The sequence below is a fragment of the Solanum lycopersicum genome, chromosome 4, assembly GCF_036512215.1.
Source record: "Solanum lycopersicum chromosome 4, SLM_r2.1".
Lineage (NCBI taxonomy): Eukaryota > Viridiplantae > Streptophyta > Magnoliopsida > Solanales > Solanaceae > Solanum > Solanum lycopersicum.
In genome coordinates, this window is record NC_090803.1 from 850,206 (window position 1) to 869,221 (window position 19,016).

General features: G+C 33.9%; 4 protein-coding genes across 12 annotated transcripts; 1 reads left to right on the forward strand and 3 right to left on the reverse strand.

The window, feature by feature from the left end:
* Nucleotides 1-321: 321 nt before the first annotated feature.
* LOC101252766 (ureide permease 1-like) lies at nt 322-3,429 on the reverse strand. 7 transcript variants are annotated; one of them, XM_026030536.2, is made up of 8 exons: nt 3,067-3,429; nt 2,451-2,744; nt 1,829-1,967; nt 1,543-1,717; nt 1,318-1,361; nt 1,141-1,232; nt 669-1,043; nt 322-585 (listed from the first exon to the last, which is right to left on the reverse strand). In XM_026030536.2, exons 1-8 carry the CDS (start codon nt 3,073-3,075, stop codon nt 433-435), a joined length of 1,281 nt encoding a protein of 426 aa, XP_025886321.1. In that variant the 5' UTR covers nt 3,076-3,429; the 3' UTR covers nt 322-432. The 7 variants fall into 7 exon arrangements, with proteins under 7 accessions (XP_025886321.1, XP_010319471.1, XP_010319470.1 ...); XM_010321169.4 differs by having other exon boundaries at nt 1,576-1,717; nt 1,829-1,973; nt 3,067-3,424; XM_010321168.4 differs by having other exon boundaries at nt 1,829-1,973; nt 3,067-3,423.
* An 857-nt stretch (nt 3,430-4,286) lies between these two features.
* Nucleotides 4,287-7,124, reverse strand: LOC101252475 (PLASMODESMATA CALLOSE-BINDING PROTEIN 3). Its single transcript, XM_004237009.5, has 4 exons — nt 6,642-7,124; nt 6,294-6,536; nt 6,176-6,212; nt 4,287-4,864 (listed from the first exon to the last, which is right to left on the reverse strand). The coding sequence occupies exons 1-4, from the start codon at nt 6,694-6,696 to the stop codon at nt 4,525-4,527; spliced, it is 675 nt and encodes a 224-aa protein (XP_004237057.1). The 5' UTR covers nt 6,697-7,124; the 3' UTR covers nt 4,287-4,524.
* A 1,015-nt stretch (nt 7,125-8,139) lies between these two features.
* On the reverse strand, nt 8,140-17,176 carry LOC101251872 (probable methyltransferase PMT5). 3 transcript variants are annotated; one of them, XM_026030537.2, is made up of 14 exons: nt 17,070-17,176; nt 16,910-16,988; nt 16,036-16,452; nt 15,482-15,949; nt 15,152-15,287; nt 14,746-14,986; nt 13,952-14,177; nt 12,807-12,958; nt 12,393-12,696; nt 11,660-11,792; nt 10,692-10,893; nt 10,292-10,573; nt 10,084-10,196; nt 8,140-9,998 (listed from the first exon to the last, which is right to left on the reverse strand). In XM_026030537.2, the coding sequence occupies exons 3-11, from the start codon at nt 16,095-16,097 to the stop codon at nt 10,744-10,746; spliced, it is 1,872 nt and encodes a 623-aa protein (XP_025886322.1). In that variant the 5' UTR covers nt 16,098-16,452; nt 16,910-16,988; nt 17,070-17,176; the 3' UTR covers nt 8,140-9,998; nt 10,084-10,196; nt 10,292-10,573; nt 10,692-10,743. The 3 variants fall into 3 exon arrangements, with proteins under 3 accessions (XP_025886322.1, XP_025886323.1, XP_069152991.1); XM_026030538.2 differs by having other exon boundaries at nt 16,932-16,988; nt 17,070-17,088; XM_069296890.1 differs by lacking the exon at nt 17,070-17,176 and having other exon boundaries at nt 16,932-17,006.
* Nucleotides 8,281-10,443, forward strand: LOC101252166 (putative pentatricopeptide repeat-containing protein At1g26500). Its single transcript, XM_004237008.5, has one exon. The coding sequence runs from the start codon at nt 8,281-8,283 to the stop codon at nt 9,817-9,819; it is 1,539 nt and encodes a 512-aa protein (XP_004237056.1). The 3' UTR covers nt 9,820-10,443.
* Nucleotides 17,177-19,016: the final 1,840 nt, after the last annotated feature.

Below are 19,016 nucleotides of genomic sequence, written 5' to 3' on the forward strand. Positions count from 1 at the left end.
CTTTTTGTTGATATTTTGAAAAATTTAAAACCGTTCATATGATATCTTCAACAATTGTAGAAATTGTATTGCATTTAAATAGAAATTAATTTGTGGCCATAATTTTTCAATATTTTATTCTTAAGCTTTCGATTGAGCAATTATGCCAGCAATGCAGTAATTCTCAGTGCACCTTGTCATACAAGCTCCAAACTTTGTAAAAGCATTAATTAATTATGCATAAATTAGAGAAATGTACCAAATCAAGTGTTATTAATACATTAAGCTAATATACTCTATCAATCGATCCCTAAAATTATCAATACCTAGAAATTGATGATATGAGTAATAAAGTGTAGCATTAGTTATTTGAAATAAAGTTTTATTTGTGAAAATTCAATGTTCATTTTGAATGTATATAGTTTTTCTTTATTGATAAGCTAAAAGCTACATCTATTTGCGTTTCCCTGCAGATGCCATGAGGATTGCAACAGCTGCTATGAACATGATCAACATTCCTGCAAGAAGCGTATACGTTCTTCCTGATGATCTTCGATACTCTCCAAACAATAGTACACCCCAAAATGTGCTCACGAGAGGCAGTGCCTGAAGCGCGAACAAAATCAAATTATCCAAAAAAACAAAACGTTGAATAATTAATTAAACTAGTTTAATGGAGATGCACAAACCTGAACAGCATCTGCTGCTGCATATCCAGCAGCTTGACCTCCCATAAATTGAAGACCATTTCCAAAGCCACTCAAAAGTCCAGCCAAAAAAGCCCAACCTCTGCCATCCCAATCGTTCACGTAACACATCAACGATGATTTAGGTGCGTTTAGCACAGGGCGGTACAAGAACGTGAAGTTGAGAATCATTGCCAGTAAAGAACTGGAAACTGAGAAGTAGAAAAACGCGGCGTATACACTCAAGTGAGGAACTCCATCTTTTAGAGTATGCCACTGATCATTTGTAGACAGGTTGAATGCAGGGGAAAACAGAGAAAGACAAGCTCCACCAAAGAAGGTGATAGCTAGTCCAATGTAAGTACTCTTCCCAAAAACCTACAATTGACAATCTAACACATTACGCGCGTGTGTGTACTAGATTAACGAAATCAATCAATTAACAGAAGTGGTGATTTGAGTAACAATCTCTAACCTTCATTGCCCTTCTGTTCTCAACTTCTATAAGGAACAGCGCAGTTCCAGCCTTTGCCTTTTCCTCACCATTCTCCAAGTCATTCATATCGACTGCAGAACGTCTATACATTAACTAAAAAGGTGAACACGAAATCCATCAATCTGAAGACATGAACTTCTCCAGAAGCTAAAGTACCTTTATTTGTATTTGTTGGTTTAGAACCAGTGACATCTTTTGTCCTGACAAAGATTTAACAAAACTAAAATCAATCTCTCGCAATCAGTAGTGAAATCTTCAACAGAATTTCCACATATCCTGCCCACGAGGAGCTAATGACTTCGAAAATATTGCACAAGAGATGTAAAACACAAAGTCTTCCCTCCCCGTCTGGAGAATTCAAAATTGCAATATGTTCCATACCCCACCCCATTGTTAGAGTCATTTGAAAAATACTCAAGTTTTTCTTTGTTGTCAGCTGCATTGGATGCATGAACAGCAGATCCTAGACAAACAGCAATCAAGAAACATCCAACGCCAGGAAAAAGAATCTCGGCTTTGTTAATTTTGTCATCAAGGTAATAATTCAACGTCGTTCCTGCCATAACCAAATCAAGAACACACATCACATTCCAACATAATATCGATACCAATTATCTGCTATAGGGTATCAGTAAAATGTAAATGATCACTCCAGCTAATATGATACCTATAACAACCGTAATACTTGCAGTGATGACCTCGGTGACTGATAAGCCAACGAAAGCCCATGCGTATTGAGTTGAAAGGTTTCCAAGACTAAGGACCACACCTCCAGCAATCGCAAACAAGACGCTAGGCCAATTGTCCTGCACCTTTCATACATAATGAAGTTATGTCAGCAAGGATCACAACTCTAACTCTTCAACTTAATCTATCTGAAATACACATATTTGATCAATAGTGGGAACATGGTTTTCATTGCTTCAGCTTCAACTATCTCTTGGAAACGCGGAAAAGTTACAACCATTAAGTCAGAAGAACATAACACATTAACTAGACTCTACGTTTAAGTCGAAAAAGTCCAACATGTGAAACTCCATACATTCCAAATGACAAACAATATCAACAACAACAACAACACAATTAGTTCAAATCCTCTATATCCATGAACTTAACTCACATCCTAAAAGCTAGCTCAAAGGGCACAGGATTGATCAAGCCTTATAAAGAGACCATACTTTTCATTGACTACTGATATGAAACTTTTTCATTCTTTAACAGAATCATATGTTGTTCACTTTTAAATGAGTATGAGGCGCCTCAAACGCCTTCCACGACTAGCCACTAACCTGAGAAAGCTGCGTTAAAAAATTTGGCTGTTTCATTGAATTCGTTCCAATCTCACCAACAGTAAAAGCAATGAGCGTAGCAGCGACAAGATTGGTGATGGTATAGTCAAGATAAGTGTGTTGAGGAAGACGACCTCGTCTTTCAAGTAAAGTAAGCAAAGCAGGCCATGTCCCTAAGAATAACAAAGAAAATAGCATACAAACTATAGCCCCTGCTTTACTCTCCACCAAATACATCTTCAAAAACACCCTTTCAGCTGAAACTTCAATAAACTTAGAAATGCTCCAACAATCCTAAACAAAACAAAGAAAACACTCAACTATTGAACATATACATTACAACATATATACTGAAATCCTATGAGTGGAGTTTTGGGAGGATAGAGTGTTGTACGCAGACCTTACCGACTACCTCAACGAGAGTTTGTTTCCGGAATACCTAAAGTAAAAAAGAGACCCGTGTAGAAAAGATAGCAAGTAACAAGGAAACGGTGCAAAGTCTACCAAAAGTGAGCAAAAACAACATAATAGTGCGATAATCAATGAACGATATACTAGGAAAAAGTTTATTGAACATATACATATAATAACATATTATTCACTATGCATGTGGTACCTGGTCCATTTTGTTTGTATCTCAGTCACCTCCAAGATTGCCAATATGCAAATGAGTTTACATACCTAATGTAAAGGGGAAATATGTGAGACAACCATGTTGTAGTTTACACTTGTCAAGTTTGTCTGGCAAACTATATATTATCATCATGAGGTGTCATAAAAGAAATCATCTTTTTGCCAAGTCGTTCACGCGATCACTCAAAGTTGTTCGTATATTTCACTTATTGCTTAAATTTTTCAAAAATATTGACAGATGCGTATCAAATTCTCTGAATATAATACTTTTTTTTTTTTGAGGATCTGATACTGAGTGTCTTTTTAGATAATCAAATAATACAAATATTTTGAAAAGTACGAACAATATAGATAATTGGAATGGTCCCTTTTGGAGACAGAATATGATGAGTTCATGAATAACAAATCTGCAGCCCCTGCCTCTGTGATATATAATAGAGCTAAAAGGCAATAGACAAAATTGACTAAAAATAGCATAAGCTTTTTATATCCTTTCATTTGCACATATTTTTGGCACAATCATTTAAATTTGTATAAAAAAAAACAAATAGATATACATGATATAACACACATAATATGCCAATAAGATGCAAAAATTAGTCAGGAGAATGTCACATACAACATATATGTTTAATTATTTAATTTTATATAATTTTAAGTGTTTATTTATATATACACACAATTAAAAAAAATAAATATAAATTAAAGTCAAACTAAAAGACATATTTATTGTTTTTTTTTTAACATGTAAGCCTATGAGGAACACACCTGTTATTATATTGTCTGCTTAAGAACAGACTTGTAATAAATAAAAATAACTTATCACTCAGAAGTGAATTACGTATAAATTCAAAAGAGGTAATAGTTTATTTATACTTGCATAATAGCTTTATACGACTTGTTATTTACGTGTACTATTATTATTACGTATATTGTATTATTATTGTTATTATCTTTTTTATTCGATAGACGTGAATGAATCAAATACCTCAATCATTTGGTTTCGTGTCATTTACATTTTTCTCCTTTCCTCGTGAAAATTTATGACCAACTTGATGCCCACGTTCCAAATATTTTAGAAAATATATTTGCATCTTTAGTTTATTTTTATGATTTTGCCAAGTAAAATTTGCCCAATTGTCATGTAACACGTTATATAGGACTCATGTGTTCACCTGTTACACGACTTGTCCACACTAGATGTCGGAGGGGTAAAAGAAACGTTCATGTATTATCTCAAAAAAAAATAAAATACAGCCACTTTTCAAAGGGAAGGGCGTGGATCAGATTCTTCTACATAATAAAAAATTACTAACTATGGGAATCCAATTCCAACTTTTCAAAGCAACCATAATAAGATAGAAAGACCAGAAAAGAAGAAAGATAAAACTAAACAAAGATTCTTCTAAATATGGACTTTCCTATCTCCTCTTTTTACTTTTTAGACCCTTGAGCATAAAAAGCTTATAGCCAAAAGGGCTAAAGTGAAAAAGATAGTGTTTTGGAGATGCATAGCTGCATTGCCGTCTATGCCAACGCTACTCGGTCCAATCCCAAAAGGTGGATTGTTTGCCCCAGGTGTAGTCACTATGCCTGTCCCCGTGCCAGTTCCTGGAGTTGTGGTGCCAGGTGGTGCAATCGTTGGTATTGTAGATCCTGGTGGTGCGATTGTTGGAGTTGTGGTTCCTGGAGGTGCGATTGTGGTCCCAGGTGGTGCGATTGTTGGAGTTGTGGTTCCCGGTGGTGCTGTTGACGGAGTTGTTGTACCTCCACCAGTGTTGCTGGAACAAAATTGAAAATGAACATCACAAAACACGAATCACTTCAAGTAGTATATATCAAGTATTTTTTCTTATATAATCGAGAAATTCCATAGGGTTAGTGGTGCAGGACTCGAAACTTGACATAGATAATGAACCCCCCGGTTCATTACCCTTCTGCACTTAAGTACCAACTTTTACTTGCATCAAAGGTTTAAAACCGTAACATGAACTAATCCACACATCACGAGCTGCTCTCTCGCCTGCCCTCCCGCCAAACAAACTATATATAAGTATAATAAGATAAAAACAAAAATCAGCACTAAGATTTGCTGGTTGCTGATTGCAAAGAAAGTAGGAACTTGACTGCCACTAACATGCCTTAATGTCATCATTAAGGCTGCTAATTAGGGCGCGTAATGATGAATTAAAAGCCATCCAACACTGTCATTTCTAAGAAAAAATAATTGTAACAACCACGCCAAGACAAGGATGAAATCATAATCTCTGTTTGAAAATTTTGTCAAGGGAAGGACAAATTGGCAACACCAATCTTACTTTGAATAAAAGTAACCAATTTGGAAAAAGTAACTGGCTAATTAGCTGGCCATCTCAATCATTCATCGATTTCGTTTCTTGTCACTAATTACTAATAATTCCAGCTAGCTAAACTGTTAAAGCGTTAACTTCTTCCTTGTAGTGGCGGAGCTAGATGCACGCGTATGAGTTTGGCTGAATCAATGTACTAAAAATTTCACTAAATATACAAAAAAAAAAGAAAAAAAAAACTAAACTGAGAATCTCAATTACTAATGCCTAATGTGGTATCTTAGAATTCACCTCTCATAAAGTTCAAAAATTCTGGCTCCGTTTTTGGTTACTTGAACATAATTTTACTTACATTTCAAAGGTAACCATTAGCCAGTTGTTCAAGATAATCTAAAGGCCTCGCTTTTATTTCTTTGTTAACTTTTTCCAAAACGAAAAGGATTTAACATACATTTATATTACTTCGGTGCTCATGCTTATACCCTTTTAACTTGATCTGACCTCACATTTATGTCCTCCAACTTTAGGTAAACTCAAGTATCTTTAAACTTGTATCAAGTTGAACAAATAAACAAATGCATTCCACGTAGGATCCTACATACATTACGCCGCATAAAACTTATGCATATAATTGTTCAACTTTATATAAGTGTAAGTATCTGTTTGCACAGATCTAAGCTCGAAGGATATAAATGTGAAATAAGACTAACTTATAAAACACATTTATGTATTACGCCTTCAAAAATAAGGAAAGGCAAAACTCAAGATCTAAGTTGAACATACCTTGGACTGGATTGATAGACACACCCAGAATTTGTAGCTGTTGATTAAGAAAATAAAATTAATAAATCTATAAATTGATAATCACATAAAAAGAAAAATATTTTTCTTGAGAACTTACTAGTAGGTGGATTGGGGCTTGTAGTTGCAGTTCCAGTAAAATCACAGGTAGCACCAGCTGCACCTTTTCTTTGATAATAACTATTTACAGCATAATTGCAGTGATCTTTGATAGTGTTAGGGTTATAGCAAGGACCATTTTGAGTGATTGGTGTACAATCAGCTCCAGCTCCACAAGCATAATCTATATTCTTTTGGAGTTGTTGATCACTTACTCCATCTTTACAAATACAGTACAAACCACCTATAGTTGCACAAAAAAAAAAGAAGAAAAAAATCAACACAAGCAAATTCGAAATTCATAAACTTCAAATTCTGACTTCGACATTGGCAATAATGAATTACTTACTTGAGTGATTAGTGATGGCTAAGAAGAATAGTGAAAATAGTAGAAAAGTGGTCATGGTAGTGGTAAAATTGTGGAAGAAAATTGTCAAGAAGAAAACAGAGGAAAAAAGAAAGAAAAAAAAGTAGAAAGATGAATATTGTGTAGACAACGCAAACAAGAATGACGGTGGAGATTTAGATGACAGTGTGAGGTGGAGAGCTAGATGTTAACCAACCATTCAACCATGTTCTCTAGTCTCTAGAGGATTGTCTTACATAAAAATATGAAATAATTAATTTTAATGTAAACATCGCATATATAAAAAGAAATTAAAATAAATAAAATATCACAAGTAATTGTTAATGGGACAAATACAAAAGCACTTCTATCCCAAGTTATTAACTATATTTTTATTATTGTATCGGAATTTATATTGATAATCTTTTTTTATTAAGAATTAATTAATTTTAAATAATTTGATAAAATAAATAGTATTTCCATTTCAATTTTTTTTCTGTTGTGCTGTCACCCCAGTTTTGTAATGTATAATAGATTTTAGTGTCTCTTTGTGCATTGAATGGGGGCAGAGTATGTCAGCATCAGGATTTAACAATCATCTCACGACAAAAGCTATGGTCGGACGGAATGAACAAATTCACATGTTAAATATAGTACACTTGGTGGTAGAATTCAAATATTTTTCATAATTTTAGTGTTGTGGTTAATTATATAGGGAGAGGCGAAAGTATATTATATATATATAAATCATAATCTCTCCGTTTGATATTATTTATCATAATTTTCTATTTTTAGAGTTAAATTATAAAAATTTTGACTAACATTTTAAGATATATTTTTTATCATATTAATATGCAAAAAGTTATAATTTATAATACTTTTCATATAATTTTAGAATATCTAATTTTTTTATTCAAAGTATCAAACTAATATAATTTAATTTATCTTTAAAAATTAATCAAATTAACTTTTGATAAGTCAACTTTTTTGGACAGAGGAAGAACTAAATACATTATGAAATTGAGTGAGATTTTTTAAAAAAATATAGGTATATGAAAAGAGAGGTGAGAGAGACAAGTGAGATAGGAAAGAAATCAGTGAACAACTTAAATACAACTAAATTTATTTGAATATAATGTATTTAAAATAAATTAATTTCATATATTCGAGGTTCATATATGATCGAGATCAACGGCAGAGCCATCTCATAATTAGGTTCATACAAATCTCTTTAGCTGAAAAATTATATTATTTATACATGATTAAAATATTTTTTTAGGCATATATTAGATGTCAAACTCTCCCTAACTAATTCGTATGTGTATTTTTTTAAATTTTAAATTCACTTTTTTAAAATCTTTAACTTCACTATTGATCAAGATACATCTAAACTCTTAATAAAAAATTATAAATATTGAAAGCTCAAGTTAAAAAAAAAAGAAGTAATTTATGTCTAAATTAGTGAAATTGATGTTTTAGTCTTCCCTTTCTAACGAGCATGTGAATAAACAATTATTTATGATAAAACTTTATCCCAATATTAACATATGTCTATCTCTCTCCATCCTTATTATTTTCTATTTTTTCATACATAAAAACTTATTTTTCTACGAGGAGAACTTTACACAATTTTCCCACACAAATGTTAAAACCTACAACTTTAAAGTCTTTTACCTTCCTCCTATCACCCCATCGTCTTCTTCACACCCCACCCACCCCCTCTGCTGCATCACCACCCCCCAACCCAATCCATTCTGCTCCTCAACTCCATTCTCCAAACCCCATCAAACCAGTAAATGAATCTCACCTACTAAGAGTTTCTACGATTCTCTACCAGCAACAGTACTCATCTGACCAGAAACTTCACAACAACCTCTCCAAAACACCATTTGACCTCACCCATGAGTTTTTCCTTCAAATCTGTAACAAATTCCAGTATTCTTGGAGACCCGTTTACAGATTTTATCAATTTACCAAGACCCAACCCCATTTCAACCACACCCCCGTCACCTTCAACAAAATGCTAGATGTGATTGGAAAATCAAGAAACATTGACCTTTTCTGGGAAGTGATTCAAGAAATTGGAAGGTGTCAGTTGGTCACCCCTAAGACTTATGTAGTTGGGGTGAAAACTCTGGCTTCAGCTAGGGAGTTGAAGAAATGTGTTGGAGTATTTCATTTGATGAATGGATATGGATATGGGTATAGTCTTGATGTATTGAATAAGGTAGTTGAAGCTCTTTGTAGATCTAAGCTTGTTGAGGAGGCTGAGCATGTTGTATTGAAGTTGAAAAATTGGGTAAAACCAAATGAGGTTACTTATAGATGGTTGATTTACGGGTTTTGTGATGTTGGTGATGTGATTGAAGCTTCAAAGATTTGGAATTTAATGGTGGATGAAGGTTTTGAACCTGAAATTGCGTCGATTGAGACTATGATTGAGATCCTTTTCAAGAATAATCGATATGTTGAAGCATTGAAGGTTTTTCAATCTGTTAGAGTAAATAGGATGAGTGAATTAGGGGTTTCGACTTATAGGTTGGTGATCAGTTGGTTGTGCAAGAAAGGGAAGCTTGGAGAGAGTTACTTGGTGTTTGAAGAAATGGAAAAGAGAGGGATTAAGGCGGATAATCTTACATTAGGATCGATTACGTATGGGCTTATGAGTAGAGGACGAGTTATGGAAGCGTATAGGGTTGTGGAAGGAATAGAGAAGCCCGATATAAGTGTTTATCACGGGATGATCAAGGGGTTGTTGAAATTGAAAAGAGCAAGTGAAGCAACTGAGGTATTTAGGGAGATGATTAAAAGGGGATGTGAGCCGATAATGCATACGTATGTCATGTTGTTACAAGGGCATTTAGGGAGGAGAGGGAGGAAAGGATCAGATCCTCTTGTGAATTTTGATACCATCTTCGTAGGAGGTTTGGTAAAGGCAGGGAAAACGTTGGAGGCAAACAAATATGCAGAGAGATTACTGTACAGGAAAGTTGAGGTGCCTAGGTTTGATTATAACAAGTTTTTGCATTATTATTCCAATGAGGAAGGGGTTGTTATGTTTGAGGTGATGAGCAACAAACTTAGAGAAGTTGGGCAATTCGATTTAGCTGATATATTTGCAAGGTATGGGGAGAGAATGGCAACTAGGGATAGGAGGAGAATTAGAACAACAGAGTCATAACTGCTATGACACCAAGTTATATTTCCAAACAAACAACAGTCAAATGATGCTTGCCTGTAATTGCAATTCACTGGCAGGGAGCTTCGACTTGGCCCATGTAAACCCCAGCTAGTGTCATATACCTCGCTCCCTTTCTTCTGGTAGTTGCACTTGGAACCTAATCTGCAGAATATACATAACTGAATAGAAAAAGGAGAGGGGAGGTAAGCGCTGTACGTTGTTCTCAAGTGGCTTGAGGAACAGTTCGGGGAAAGAGGTTCATACCGGCAATCCAAGAACTTTTACTTTAGTGAATGGTGAAAGATGATGAAGAGATTCTGAATTGTCAAGCACTTCCCTCAAGACGTAGAAATATGGCAATGAAGATGTCCACTGAACTGTTAGTCACAAATCCAGGAACATCCATAAGAGTCTGTAGAGCTAAAAAAAAAAGGTGCATCTTGGGAAGCCATTCATTATGATTGATTCTTACATTTTGTGACAAAAATCTCTTGCTTTGACAGAAGGTGATTCTTCGCTACACAATATTGAGTTACAAATTGAAAAAAATATGTTAATTAACTGAAAAAAGGAAAGAAAAATAGTACTGAATGAATTGCTACATGAATCTTTTCCAAGGGGAAATTCTTCTCTCTCTGCTGTCTCTATTCCAGCAAACTACAGATTCCAAAAAATTATAATTCCGCCTTTGAGGCCACCATATTATCCATCTAAAAGGATGTCAAGATTGAGACGTGGCCGTGCAGCTTGTGGCCTGGCAAGAAAAAAAATAAGTCTCACCACTACATACTAAAAAGACATTTGCAGGGAAAACAAAATGCAGAATTAGAAGAGGGGGAAGAAGGAATAAGTGCGCGAGCGCACACACATACATGGGGACAAGGAGTGGCTAATCATTGAATTGTGAATTCCACTACAAGATGATCACTTTCTCACGAATGATTTTTGGCATACGAGTAGCCGTTGGTCACTTCCATTCTGGAGGTCAACCACTCTGGCTTCCCAGCGCATTTGAGTTGCTACCATCCGCACTTTCTCTATAGGGCCCAATTTATCAGAGAGAATAATCCATCCCTGTCAAATTCAAATGTTAAAACATTCAAGGAATCAAGCAAAGATGAGTGACACGTTTTGAAGGTGTTTTCAGTCATCAAATAAAAACAGGAAAGATAAGAGAGAATATCAAGCAATCAATAAACTACGCTTGAATCCCAAACCTTAAATAGAACAGGAAAGATAATGAGTATCAAGCAATCAATGACCTACGCCTGAATCCCAAACGTCAAAAGATGAAAACATAGATCATATGGCCGACACCGACCCAGGACCCCAACCCAACCCAGTATCCAACTACCGATCCCAACTTGGGACTTGACTCCCGTCGCTTGACCAAAAACAAGACCTGACTCCAAATCCTGACTCAGGACTTGACTTTCGACCCGACTCACGATCTAAACCCAACATGACTTTGACTCAAGACCATTTATTTTCTAGAAAAATATTTTCTAGGAGTACACGAAAATATTTTCCTTCCTATCAAACATACCCTAAAAGTAGAAAAAGAAGAAAAAAATGTTTGTAATTTGGGTGTACTTATTTCTTTACATAATAAGAAGTATATTATCCATATAATCTGTTGGTTTACCCATTATTTTTTCACATCAACGATGTGCAGGTTGGATGCTTTATCCATTTTCACCTGACTCATTTTTGACCCACTCATATCTGACTCAATCTGCCCATTTTCCACCCCTAAGCATATCTAACAAAAGCAGGCTTATGTTTAAAGAAAGAGAAATGAAAAATGATCTAAAAGTGGAGACTTCAAATACGATATTACCTCTGGCCGTAAGATGCGGTCCATCTCAAAAAGCACTTCAACTATACTGCATCCTTGTGATTCAAGGTGCGAAAGAAGTCCACTACCATGGAGCAAATCGTATGTTCGTGGATATGTAGGAAAGGGTTCACACCTAGCCCAATATTAAGAACATTGGATATCAGTCTTAAACATAATTCTTCAAACTCATGATTGAATCCAATATCAAGGGAAAAGCATAAGTAAGAAAACAATGATAAACATCCAGTGAGGATAAGGTCAAGCTTGTTATGTTGATTATGGCTCCGGGCTTTAACTTTTATCTTCAACTTATCCTCACCGGCCAAATGCATTACTTCATGGCAGAAAAGATTCATAAGGATCAAAAAAAAGGTACAATCACAATACAAACTATACTATGTTTACGAAGTCCTCAAAACCACACATTAAATTTGGAGATGGTTATTGTAAATTCAACATCAGCATCATTTGATAATATTACCATCCGTCTAATATGTTTCGGGGTCAGCCATTATAGTATTCTTTGATTTTACGTTCCATCTAATTGTAGAAATCATTTAAGTGATTTATGATCACATACATTACGAGAAACACATATTGCTACTTAATTCACAAAGTTCTGTGATTTTCTTCACTAAAATAATCTGCAATATAATCGCAGAATCCACAAACTTAAGATGGATCCAAAAGCACATAAATCTCAATGTCTACACTCTACAGTATAATGGCTTACCAGTTATGCAAAACGCCAGCAAAGCCTCGATCAAGTATCAGAGGAAGTGTATTATGCACCCCAAGAGGCACAACATTCATCACCCAGACTGACTTTCCTGCCTCCAACAATGCGGCATTTAAACCCCCATAATGAGCATTCATGTCCAAGACATTCCGCACCATATTATACGGAGGCAATGGATCGTCATCACCTGGCCTCTTTGGATGGTCAGAGAAAATCAAGGGTGACAGCAAAGACCAATAGTTTCGGACAGCTGATTTCCAGAATTCTGAATCCTCAAAGAAATTGTCAGGATAAACTCCTGCCATAAAACAAAACACAGGCAATGATTGCATGTTAACAATAAAGAGCCAATGGCATGAAATTAGAGAATGATGGTAAAGTAGAAGAAACCAATTTTATTTAACTTGCCATGAACTTTGAGCTCAGTGGAGTTCATAGAATCAGATCTGCTATGAATTGGAACCCATCGATCACTGCCTGTTCCAGATATACAATGTGCAAGTGGCTGGTAGTACAGTTGCATATCCTGTCCTTTACAAATTGGTATAGTATCCTGCTTGCTACATTAAAAGGCAAAAGCCAATTAGAGAAGGTAAACAACAGCATACCCAGTGAATAATTAGAGAAGGTCAGTGGGCAAAAAGAACATAAAAATGATAACTGTAACTTGAAAAAGAAAACAGAAATGGAAGACATCTGCATCAAAGTCTGAGGATAAAGAAAGCACTTTTCTGTAACTTTTAGAAGGATATGAGAGGGGTAGTAGTAGGGTTTTTAAAAGTGAAAACAAGTACAATCAAATCTCTCTATAACAATCATTCGTTGTAACAACATTTCCCTATAACGGTCTGATTTTCTCCAGAACTGATTTCTCATGTTATATTTTACATTCTCCATAACAACATTCTACTTATAACAACAATGACATTCATTATAGCAATACACTCTTTGTAAATTACCCCTCTATAATAGCTGTTATCAAATATTGTGTAATAATATTTTGTAAGAAATATATTACATATAAAATAAAATATTAAAATATTTATGATAATCATCGTTTATGTTATGCACATAGTAAATTTCAAGCACGAATATCAATCTAAAGAAATCAAATTGTATTTAAACGGTGCCCATAAGTTATGGACATAACTTCATGAGGAAAGACTACTGATGTTTGCCTTATTTACATTCATACTCTTTCTAATTTTGCATACTTTTGATTATAACAACTAAATAAGATCTAAACGCCAAATTCCAGTATACATACATAACTACACACCACTGTAGAAGTCATGAAACTTTCAAACAAACATTGTCACTATTGAGAGGTATGACTGTGTAAACAAAATGTGAATTAGTTCAAACATGACCATGCACACATACAAAATCCAAGTACACCTAGTATTCTCTAATTGATTGTAACTTCTGTTTAAATGACTATGCTTCAACTTTTAGCTTTTTAACTGAATAAAGTGAAATCAAAAGTAGGTTAAAGGAAACGGGTAACAAAATATAGAGGGAATACATGGCATTGGCTTCTTTGGTAGTCGTACCCAGATGTGTAGCACTGGGAATCAACCGTTTTCTGCCAGATGAAAGTTTCGTCTTGCTGTTCCAAAAGAGACCAACAGAGATTCTTAGTGAACTCTTCCAAAGGAGTAGGCATGATTCCCTTCTTTGCACCGGTTGAACTACCCTGCTGCTGGGTTGTGGATGAGGTCAAAACAAAATAACCTCCAGGCTTGAGTACACGGTCAATTTCAATAAGAAACAGTCCATCTGTTTTGTCAAATCATTATTAGTTTCATGCCACTTGTTCGGTTATAAATCCTCAGAAGGTCAGCTACCATACAGATGATTGTTGAGTGATCCAATAAAGAAAAAAAGTAAACCACAAAAACTAGAACATGTTACAATCATAAAAAAATGAGGGTTTCCAACTGTGAAGATTAATTTTGCTTCAGCTCAGCAATATATCTTTTTAGGTGAGACAGGGCTGGGGGCTGGATTTAAAACCAGAACCAATAATTTATCAGCACGATCACTAAAAAGTTCAAGTGAGATAGGTCAAATCAATAAGATTTATTTTATTTTGGAGAAGATATTTTATACTGTAAAGGAGTTCCATTGTAAAGTAGACAGTTTGGGATTAGTAGTTGTGAAGTACATCTACTCTCACAGCATGAAATAGACTAGGAAAATGAATTATATATCAAAATTAGGCAAATTTAGAATTCTTAATGAAACAAAATCTTGATAAACACTGGTGGGAAATCAGTCAGGTCACATAAAACGATAATGAGAAATAAGTATGGGAAATACAGTTTCTGAAAAGCAATGGCAATACCTTTGCTGTCCCAAATAACTCCACATTGAGCACAATGAACCATGTCATAGGACAATGATGGAAATGGTAGCTGTTTTGAAATAAAGTTTCCGATGACTGCAGGAAGGCCTCTCTCAAGTGCTACCTGAACATGGCTACCAGATGACCCATAAGCTGCTACACAAAGAGCCATCAAGTTCAGCGAGAGTAGGTGGGCACTGAAGCTACCAAAGCCACAACCAATATCTAGTACAGTACGCACCTGTTATTCAGTAAATAAAAATCTTATATTCTACAAGTAGAATTATGGTTCTGCATCATAGTTCCAACAATATGAAACGTGTAGCATTCTAGAAGCAGGATTCACCAGAAACCAGCAGTGACCCAAAAAAGTAGCTTATGGGAAGATGAACAAAAGATTACTTACACCAGCTTGAAGGAATTCTGTGTCACTTCCCAGCCCAATCATCTCTGCAATTTGGTGAGAGTAATCTTTGACATCATCAACCATCATCCCATCTTGTGAATGGAAAGCAATTTGATTTTCTTCTAGTAACATTAGCCTGGAGAAACAAAGAGTTACAATAAGGTAGAGGGAAAGCTTTCACCTTACATAAAGACTTCAAGATTATTCCTACAAATGTATAACCTCAAAAGAGCTCGGAAACTCAAAATGCAGGCCTTCGTCCTTCAAGCATGTTACGCACAAAAATTTGACATGTTAAGATCATTGACAGTATCATTTAATTTACTTTACCTTTTCATAATGCTTCCAGAAGAAAGGAACTGATCTTTGGTAAGCTTCACATTTCCACTCCATATAACATCCCTTCCTGCTGGCCAAGACAAAGGGATCTTATAGTCCTTAGGTGGACGAATCAGACAATATTGACGTTCTTGTGATAACTCACAATGCCGATCTAACTCCTCGCCATCTTTAAGCCCAGCTAGAATATTTGCAGACACATTGTAGCAAGGCACATAATTTTCTCTTTCCTTACCACAAACACCAACATCCTTTATCTGATTTTCTCCCACAGCAAGGCTTTTTAGCTCTAAATAATCGCTTCTTGCTTGCTCCTTTAGCTTTCTGTAATTCGTGTATATATCATTCTTCACAGAGGAAGTGACTGAATTAAAGGTACTTGAGGATGATCCTAGCAATGCTATTACCACCAAGACACTGACAAGAAACAAGAGTAACCAGTTGAATGGTGATCTCGACCTGAAATTTTTTGATAAATTTTTAAGCAAAGGGCTTTTCATCTCCAATTTATGTAACCTCAATAAAGTTCAAGTTAAGAAGATCACAATGTGCTAGCTATTTCCTTCAACCTCAACCTCCAAGAGCTATGAAAATTATAAGCTGTCATCCGATTTCATCACCCACAAATATCACACAAAATTCAAACAATTTCAACTAGCATTGGTTAGAACTCAACCTAACGTCCTTAGGATAATGGAACTCCAAAATCATACCAAACCACCAATCAGATAATCAAAATCACAATCTCGATCGTGTTAGTTTCCAATCGGAAACTAAAACAAAAAGTATAGGTCAACCATAACTCCTCCCCTATGGTAATGATGCATCAATTACCCCTCAAAATATATTAGGAAAGTCCTCTAAAACACAACTGCACTGAAAAATACCAATTCCAAAACAACTCTAGCTATATCCTGAAATACAAAGTAATCCAAATCCAGCAACTACACGGACACATCAACCTGCAAAAAAACACCAAATCTAAAATCAATAAAAACAGGAAAATTAGCAAAAAAAAAAACAAAACGAAGAAACAAACAGAAACTAGAATCCTAAGCGCAATTAATATTCCAATTTTAACAATTCAAGCAGAAAAACCTCAAAAACAGATTAAAACACAAAATTTCCAACTCAGATGGATGAAAATAGACCCTTCCACCCCAATTCCCAAAAATCAGAAACGAATCACAATTTATATTCCAATTTTCAGCCATTCCAGCAGAAAATAGTCTCAAATACATATCAAAAACACAGAATCCACTTAAGATCAATACAAAATAAGCAGCTGAAACAAACATCCTACTCATAATTGATCCAAAATTTCCAGTGCGGGAGTTAACAAAATCTCAAAACACAGATCAGATCCAAATCAAGCAGCACACAAAAACAAAATCACATTATAAAAAATTGATAACTCACAAAGCGAGAGACGAATCTAGACCTTTGCAGCAGATTCAACTAAACGCATTGCTTCTCACGGTTCAAATCACGTAAAACACTGCAAAACAAATATACATATACGATTATCATATTATTTTATATTAATTAATATATATTATTAAAAGTAAAAAAATTTTACTTAAAAGTTGGATTATATTTCTCGAAAGAATTATCATGGAATTCTAAAATAGACAACTTAATAAGTCGTAGATATTTAGATTTTAATCAAAAACTTCACATATCCCAACTTTAACCAACTCGATTATCATATATTATGTATATCATTAATTTTTAAATGACTTTTTATAATTCACTTATAATTATATATACCAAAAAGTTATTTTCAAAATCACTTTGTATTAATGCATAAACTTTGTTTTTTCAATGTATAATTGTTGATAAATGATTATTTGGGGATATAATTATATTGCTCATCACAATCACTTTATATTAATGCATATATTTAGTTATTCTAATGTATAATTGTTGATTGTCGATGGATGTTATTGTTCATCGAATATGCAACCAAAATATATATATATATATATATATATATATATTTATGTTTTTGTTATTTATTGAGGAAGTTCCTCTATTCTCTTAATCTAGAATTGTTTTCTCTCTTGAATTTTTGTTGTTTTAAAGTTTCAAAATTCAAGTAGCCATTTTGTTATTTTTATTTTACTTATTTCATTTTGTTTTTGAATATAAGTGGGATTGGACATAATGTACATCTGAAGTTGTATAATTTATTGTGATAGTTTTATAATAATGTAAATATTGATAAATATTTATATATTCTCCTAAAACATTACATGACATCTCCAAAACTATTAAATCATGTGAAATTTACGTATCAAAATGATACAATTTTCCAAAACTATTTGATATAATTATCAGGTTGTTAAGCTTTAATTTAATGTTACACTTTTTTTCTTTTGATTACTTAATTTTATAAATAATTATTTATACATATTGTAATTGTATTTAAATCACTTACAAATATTTATATAAAATAGCGTGAAATACACGCATATTTTCTTCTCTGTATTTTGTTATGAACTCCTTTTTTTAATTATATAGAAATCTTATAGTAATTACAGGTGATAAACTTGAAATGTGTGTTTTTCAAAACTAGTATAATATACGACATGTTTTTAACTCATTTACTCTAAAATCTCCACCGATAAAAGTAATCCCTCTGCTTTTAATGAGGGGTCTCAACTTATTCTAGTTGTTTCACTTTATGTGGGCAAATTAGATTAATTGAAGCTCAATGTAAGTACCGAACAAACAAAAAAATTTAAAATTTTGAAATAATAATAGAACAAAACTAATGATTAGAATTGTTAATGTTATCAGTTGAGCAACAATGCGAGGAGAAGTGTGAGTTGGTTGATGTAATTATGTTATATATACGCATAGATCGAAGAGTTCCAAAGAGCTATGTAAGATTCGTCATTGATGTTGTCATTATTTAGTATGTTATATTTTGATATATTTAGTTTGTCTTTATTAATAATTAAAAAATAAACAAGTCTCAAAATTAATGCGTAAAAGTAGATTGATGAAAGTCATGTCTTATTACTCCTAATGAGATAATAAGTATAAATAACTGATTTCTCGATAACAATTAGATTATGTTAACGAACGTGAATTAGATAAAAATCATATGCAAGATAAATATGCATGCTCAGTTGTAATATCATCATAGAGTGTATTACAAACTCTATAGTGATCACAAAATATCTAGTCTCTATAGCTTTTATTTTCTCCAAGCTTGTTAGTTAGTAAAAGTTTTTTTAATTAGGATTGGTAAGGTAAGGTCTAGCTCCTCTTACTTGTACTTTATCCTGTTGAAATTTTTTTAATATCTATAAAAGACCGCTAGATACTCTATCTACAGGTAAATTTGCCCAAAAAAAAATAGTGGGTTGGATTATCGACCTCAAATTTCATTTTATGTATGTATGAATTAAAAAAGATAGCTTGACCATCTAAAGTAATTTGAAATATTTTCTTGTTTTTTCCTTCACATTTGTCCAATATCACTTGATAATTTATTACTTATTCTTGAATTTATTAT